Source organism: Opisthorchis viverrini (genome assembly GCF_000715545.1).
Source record: "Opisthorchis viverrini unplaced genomic scaffold opera_v5_183, whole genome shotgun sequence".
NCBI lineage: Eukaryota > Metazoa > Platyhelminthes > Trematoda > Opisthorchiida > Opisthorchiidae > Opisthorchis > Opisthorchis viverrini.
In genome coordinates this window covers 768,097-775,237 of record NW_008751841.1, presented here as the reverse complement: position 1 = coordinate 775,237, position 7,141 = coordinate 768,097, and the positions used below count along the sequence as shown (strand labels likewise).

The 7,141-nt window shown below is 44.1% G+C and overlaps 1 protein-coding gene across 1 annotated transcript in view; it reads right to left on the bottom strand.

The window, feature by feature from the left end:
• The window catches only part of T265_07767 (hypothetical protein), a gene marked incomplete at both ends in the record, with an annotated part of 15,858 nt that continues 8,717 nt past the window's right edge, over window positions 1-7,141 (bottom strand). The window contains 3 exons of the mRNA XM_009173372.1: window positions 1-463; window positions 4,564-4,731; window positions 5,618-5,780. Coding sequence (XP_009171636.1) covers window positions 243-463; window positions 4,564-4,731; window positions 5,618-5,780 — 552 coding nt within the window. The remainder of the gene's footprint in view (window positions 464-4,563; window positions 4,732-5,617; window positions 5,781-7,141) is intronic.

Below are 7,141 nucleotides of genomic sequence, written 5' to 3'. Positions count from 1 at the left end.
GTTCATATTACATCGTCTGTTTCATACTTTTGCACAGCCAAAAAGTTAACACGTGGAAAAAGGCGGGAAAAGGTTAATGGGATGACGCAACGAAATGTACAAGTTGATGCTCAGCATGCACATAAAAGAACAGTAAACGGATCCAAGTTGACAGGGATAAAAAAGCGGTAACACGGTGGTCGTATCCGTCATCTTGCTCATCAATGAAACATAAAATGTGCAAAAGAAGCGACCATTGTCTATCAATCCGTACGGTCTCCTCCGTGAACGTCCTTGACTGATTGACCCACCTCCATCTGTACGGTTGAAGAAGCGGGCTCAATAGGAGGAATTGACTTCAGGACTCGTTTGGGACCATACAAAAGTACGTAGGCGCAATGCCAATCCCCACCACCGGAAAGACGTAAGATATCTTCAGGAGTTACGCATGTCACGGTATCATCGTCGAACTTGATCCAATTTTCTGAAACGGATTCAAAGGAGCAGGAAAACGCGATAAAGAAGAGAGCAATCAAGCCGAGTGTGAACCAGTGGTTCGCTTTCCAGATGGGCATCAGCCTTTGTATCACGATGCACTGGTAGGTGGTGAATGATTTGGTTAACACACGAACAAGGTAGCGGGGCAAAATTGTCCTTTATCAAGATTGGAAAGCAACATGACTTACAAACGCCGAGACCACTGAAGTTCGTACTGAAAATAGTCGGAGGTCCACATACTTTTGTTCCGATGCTGTCGGCTAAAATGAATGGACGTATAAACGTCCATTCTTCTCACCAAAGAAAATAAGAGAATCGATAAACTGCTGTCTCGCTCATCAAATATGGTTCAAGTGACAGCAACCACCTAAGAATATACTTTCTTATTCGAGTAACTAGCAACCCATGGAAAGTGTAAGACCATAGATAAAGTGTACGAAACGGAAGTCTCTCAGAGACAGCCAACGCCATGGAGTGGTCAGTACCTCCTACGAGTGAGCGAATAAATAAGTAGTGCCCGAAATTAATCTAATCAGTTTACCGGTCCACAGAAGACGATAGTGAATACTTGAAGTATAAATGATAGCGAAGTAGAACAAAATCCCTTATGAAAAATGGAAGTCAAGACTTCGAATCGGATTTGATATCGCGTAAATATGGAGAACCGAGAAGAGTTTAAAGCTACACTAATCACCGCCTTCGTTGTTCAGATGAGTTGTCAACACTCACCTATAAGAAAGGCAACGTTGTAAAGTGTGATTAAGCCATCACCATATTCGTCCTTGAATCAATGATCTCCGTTTCCACGGGAGACGGTGCGTCATTAAACTCCGCCGCTTCTGGCCCTATGGAAGTCCATCAGCACAGTAAACAAGCGAAATTGGCCCCTTTACAGCGGTTAGAAGCACACAAGGTCCTGAGACCGAACGGTCTGCACCCATTCATTCTTTTCCACCTTGCGATGGTAATGGTACCCTCCCTAGCCGTATTCCTCACCCTTTCTCTAAGAACGGCTGTGAGCAAACCATTCTACAAAAGTGGTGACGAACACAGGGGACTGAATTACACAACGGTAGTTCCCAGACTCACGGAGAAGTGAAAAACCGTGAGCTGCTAGACCAAACAAATAGAACAACAGTTTGCTTACTGATGCTCAGTATGGACTTGTAACTTCGAGTTTTCGTGCAACCAATCTTATGACGGCTTGGAAGGAGTGGAGCAGGACGCTACACAAAGGTTGTCAAGTGGATGCCATCTTGTTCGAATTCAATGAGGTTTTCGACCAAAGGATTCATCTCCTCTGATTCTAGTACTCCAAGAATATAACTTTCAAGCAGTCCAGTCCTTTTAGGATGGATGGTAAATTGTCCGTGAGTCCACTGTCTAGAGAGAGAGGTGGCGCCCCATATTAGGGGACTCGGTCCTGTACTATTCAATCTGTACAGTAACTAGGCACTCCGGTTAGCTAGCTTACCATACCTGTTGTTCATCGAGTTACGGCAACTGGTTATTGGAAGAATATGCTCAACTCCAACAGGATATGAACACAATCCAGCAGAGAGGCGAGCAACTCTGTCTGATAATCAACCAGAAGTGTCAGCATCTTCACAGTAGCACTTCAAAAGCCAATATGCATACAAAAGTAGTGATGCCTAGGAAAGAGGTGGTACAAGATTTCGGAATCTGAGCTCTCGGAGATCACATCAGACGTCCGACTGCGTGCTGAAACGTTATTTTGCATGCTGAGCAGCTAATACATTCGATTCATTGCAGCCCCTATACAGTGGTTCTGGAATGTGGCGAATAAACTTTCCTTCTTGTGCCTAAAACAGGACTTACAGCTAAAGGCTAGCTACCAAGATATCAGAACTATGCAACTTCAGCTACCTTGATAGGTGATGCTTGGACCTGTGCAACACGGAATACGGACGGGTGCACCTGGACCTAACTTTTACCTTCAAGACCGTCGGCCTCAAGCTAAACCTTCAACTGCAGACGCTTTTGTCTTAACGAAGACAACCCACACGATGGGCACCACTTCAAACTGGGAAAAATACGGTTGACACAAACTTCTTGTTGCACGTCTCCAGGCTGATTACAAGAGAGCGTGGTCATGTCGCCTCCGGCCACTACCTCCAAAGAAGCCATGGACAAGTTACATATCTGGGGTAGAGGTGGCTCAAGTGGTTAGAGCGCGAATTTACTGACCGGAAGGTCTGACCTCTGCCATTCGACTTCCCCTGTCTAGGCTTGGGCGACCTGGCAGTATCCCAGCCCTCGTGCCTCCTTCAGGTGGCATGGCAGCAAGGCACCGAAAGGGTGCTACAGCTGAACGATTATTATTATTATTTGTTTATTTATATCTGGAGTTGCGAGCCAACAGCTGGGGATTCATACCCTCAAATTCCTAGGCCAATTCATCTAAACGGATAAGTCCGGTGCAGCTTCTCGCAGGAGAGGGTAGAAACAAGCCAAAATGTCTTTTGCTCTTCAACCTGAACTCAAACCTGAACTGACCGCCTTGAAATGGGATACGCAATGATGGAGCACACGCTGAAACAACAGCGACACTCAGAAACAGCTATCAGATGTTACAGGGCACGTTGTGTATTAGTTTTCGGGAGTAAGATGACAAACAATGTAGACTAGCGAGTAGTTCAGCCAGTTACTATTGAACACTAAATGTTTGATAAAGGTCATGTACTTATAGATGACTCTTCTCTAGTGGCCATTGTTTTGTCATATTGAATACTCTACAGTTCCGTGTTATGTAAAGTACCCACCACTAATATATTAACCAGTTCTCACTCGGCTGCGTTCGTTCTCTCTGAGGTTAGCTCAGCATCCACCGGCACTCACAGCAATAGCTAACGGCGATAGTAGAGCAGAGTTTCCGAATGGATCAAGCGATTAGGCAGCGGGAGTGAAAAACGTGGTAAATATTGGACCATATTAAGAGCGAGGCTCCAGAGAGCTGTGGTTAAGGCATGAGGTTGTTGGCTGATAGGTCCTTGCTTCGAAATCAGCTGTGGACTTACGATTACTCTTGAACAACCTGACAATATCTCAGCCCTTGCCCTCCATACCAGTTTGCATGACGGTTGTGTGCATGCCATTACAGAGAGATTATTTTTACTGTAGAACGAGGCTAGAAAATCAAACACCAAAAGAGCATGTCCGATGTCACCGGAGACCGTGTGCGAATACATCTGTGGTAATCTAGGATTTAAAAAAGCCCGTACATATGCAGCAAAATATTTTATGTGAGATGTAAGACATTCATTGTACAATACGAATGTTCAGTTTTCTCCACCTAACTTGACGCGAATGACGGTGGCGATTTTTCGGGCTTGTATATGTTGACAGTATAGGGCTCGGGAGCACTGACACTTTCTATCCTGAGTTGATCATTCGTATTCAGTGAGCAGCAAGATTTTCAAGAAATTATTTTGCACTTCTCATGTCAAACTGTTAGCTACCCGGAGTTGACATCCAGTGGTTAACTATTATCCGGATACTACTAATATGTGAATCATGGGTAACTCGCGAGACGTGCTCTTAAGACTCCCAGTGTCATACGTTCCATTGTTTAGCGCAGATTTACGTAGTTTTACTGAACAAAATGCCGTAACTGCGATCGCCCCACTTACAAAATCCACAAAAGTATAAGCGCACGATGTGTAGGTGGCCTACACTAGGAAATCCCGACTTAACAAGACATGAGTGGTAAAAGTCGCCAGCTGTTGTATACGGAGGACACCATTTCAGGAACAGACCAACAAGCCGGGAAGACGCAGCAGTAGTGATAGAATAGCTCGAGTAAACGCTGACCGAATAGAAACAAAAGTTATTTAGCTGTTCATGTGAAGTGTACTTAAGTCATGATCAGACAGTGTAGTTAATGACTCGTGAGGAAGGGAAACGCCAAGTACACGATTCTCAGCTTCAAGGAATTTTGAGTAAAAAAAACCAATCAGAAAAACCAACTGTCAATGGACCCGTAAAAGCTTCTGTCTGATCCCACGGTATTCCACATCGTCTTCGTGGATGGTGATGTGGAATACCGGAGTGACTCGACGAACTTACCCTCAACCTTGACCCAAGCAACATAATGGCCGCTAGAGCTAGTTCGTCCTTGATGACTCAGGACGCCCATGAGTTCGTAGAAACCCGAGTTATTAGAACCCACATCATCAGGTAGTGAATATGGTTCAAAAAGTTCTGGATTTTTTGCCGGATTTGGACACTTTGAATCTGATTCGATAGAAAAGGAAAACAGGTAATCCGATGAGGCACATCACGTGTTTAGAAGCAGATAAAAGAAGATAAACAAGCTATGGTAAAACATGAAGTAAAACATATTACTACTATAAATCTACGAAGAAGTGGAAACTGCAACAGATGGGTCCTATAATGCCAGTGGGAGGGACCCAGGACAAACCGATATTCGCCTGGAATAGTGGTCTGAGCTCTCGAGCCCTTCGCGCTGTTGAACGAAATAAAATATGCTGTATTTTTCGGTACAGTCATTGGATTACTGCATGGATACGACAAATCAGTGCACCATGGCCCTAGTGATAACTCAGACAAGTACAGCTGCCGGCTATCTGAAGAAGATAGAAGTATATAAAGTTGTGCAACTTCATTATTCACTACAGTCTAGATCACACATACCCATATACTACCATTACCGTGTGAAAGTCTTCCTACACGGAAGATATCCATGAGAAAATCACTCAAAGGACAGAAAGGAAATCCACGTCTATGTGGCTGTTGAAACAAACATACGAAGGGTCAACCACTATTGTAGCCAGACTCGATTTTCGAGTGTTACAGGTTTTTCTTGTTAACGAACATCGTACATTAGTGCTACCAGGCCACAACCTGTGTGAAACACCAGTCAACCAAGTCAATTGATTCGGATAGTTATGGAAAGTGCATATGTAGGAATTCATTCCAGTCCGGAATAAATGAGTCAGATCACACCTTGATGGTTCCATAAAAAAACACCCAAAACAGCCCACTCTCGCATGAGTGCCTAGTCGATCAGACGCAATGGACTTGAAAGAATAAGCTAGGCTGTCCACTATATATTTGAAAAGCATGCCATAAAAATTTATGAAACATTCCACGGTCTAACCTTTTGTTGAAGTGGCAGTTTTTTGTTCCTTTGAAAAGCTATGGACCTCGTAATCTGCTTGTTGCCGCATTTTTTCTCGGATAGGGATGAGGTCCTTCTGTAGTGCTTCAGAACAGAAGCTAAACAGATCCAATTCCAGAGGGAACTTGACATCTTTGAGAATCTGAAAATGATTCCGGGGGAAGCGGAACGGATTAGGTTAATATAGAGGTGTGAAGAACGGTCGAGTCTAGCACCCTCAGTTTACGTGTTAGATCAGAATGAAGGGCCTGTGCTACAAACGCCCCAACTGGAATCCAGAATGTGGCGGTGGCACTAATCATTCTCAGACCTTTTACTTCACATCACTGGGCGTCTTGGTATGTAACATTACTGACTGAAAACACCCTAACGTAGACATTTTAGCAATCCCGATGGATTGGAAGGCAAGTAATCAGATAAACATACTGAGGGAATGCTTGTTTGCAAATGGACATCGCGTCAAACTCAAACTAGGACGGCTTTTCTTCTATCCCTGATTTCTTGTTCTAAGACGAAATTAAGGAAAGCAAACACAAAATGCTCCAATTTTCCGCAGGAAGATGTGAGTGAAAAGTGTCAGCCTCTGTGCAGCGTACACTATCCATGGCGCGTAACTTCCCCTCTCTTGTGGTCGATGAACGACCCTAAGTTTGCGGTGGAACTACACCTGACGTGAGTCACTTAAATTACTTATCTGTTTGGGAGCGCCATTCTACTTTCGTAGTTGGTTTTCATTCAGGTGCATTGTAAAATTTTCTCAAAAATTAGCAACGATAAAAGTAGTTGCTACCGTACGACCAGATTTAGCGATCAAGTTTCACTCCGAGTTGTCTGACAAAGGTGTCACCTAGAAACGCCATATACCTCACGGTGGTTATTAAGGGCATTTTGCCGAAAGCCGGCTTCTCGAATGATAGCCTGACAGGTTACTGTAAAGACTAGGAGATCCAAGTTAGGTGTAGAGGAACCGATGAACTAGCCAAGATTAAGCAGCAGATTGGAATCAGACCAGTGGATAAATGGGTAATGATCGTTAAAATATTGCCGAAGTTTACTAGTACCTCCACTGACTCACTTTTGGGTTCCTTCGACGACGCCGGGTTGGACGGCTGCAAACCAAGTAAGTTACCTATGCAATGGGCAGAGGCTTTCACACACTGCACGGATTTCCCTAAGCTGTATTAAACAGAGGCGCAGGGTGCGAAATATCTCTTGATTATCAACCACTTTTGAGCGCCCTAAAGTTGCGTTTTGATATCATTTGTCCGTGAGTAGTGGTACTATTAGACTGCTTCCTGCAAGTCCGCTATCGAGGAACCAAGTGAACATAGTGGAAAAAAACTGTTGGGAACATAATAAACCGATCCATATATATTAACTCGAGGATGGTAATGAGAAAGTCAGGATTGCAGAGGTAGCTAAAAACTTGTTCAGTTCAGCTTGTAGAAGCCACCGTCCTGTTGACCTGGAGACCGTTTGGCTTTCCCTACAACGGTCAACTGA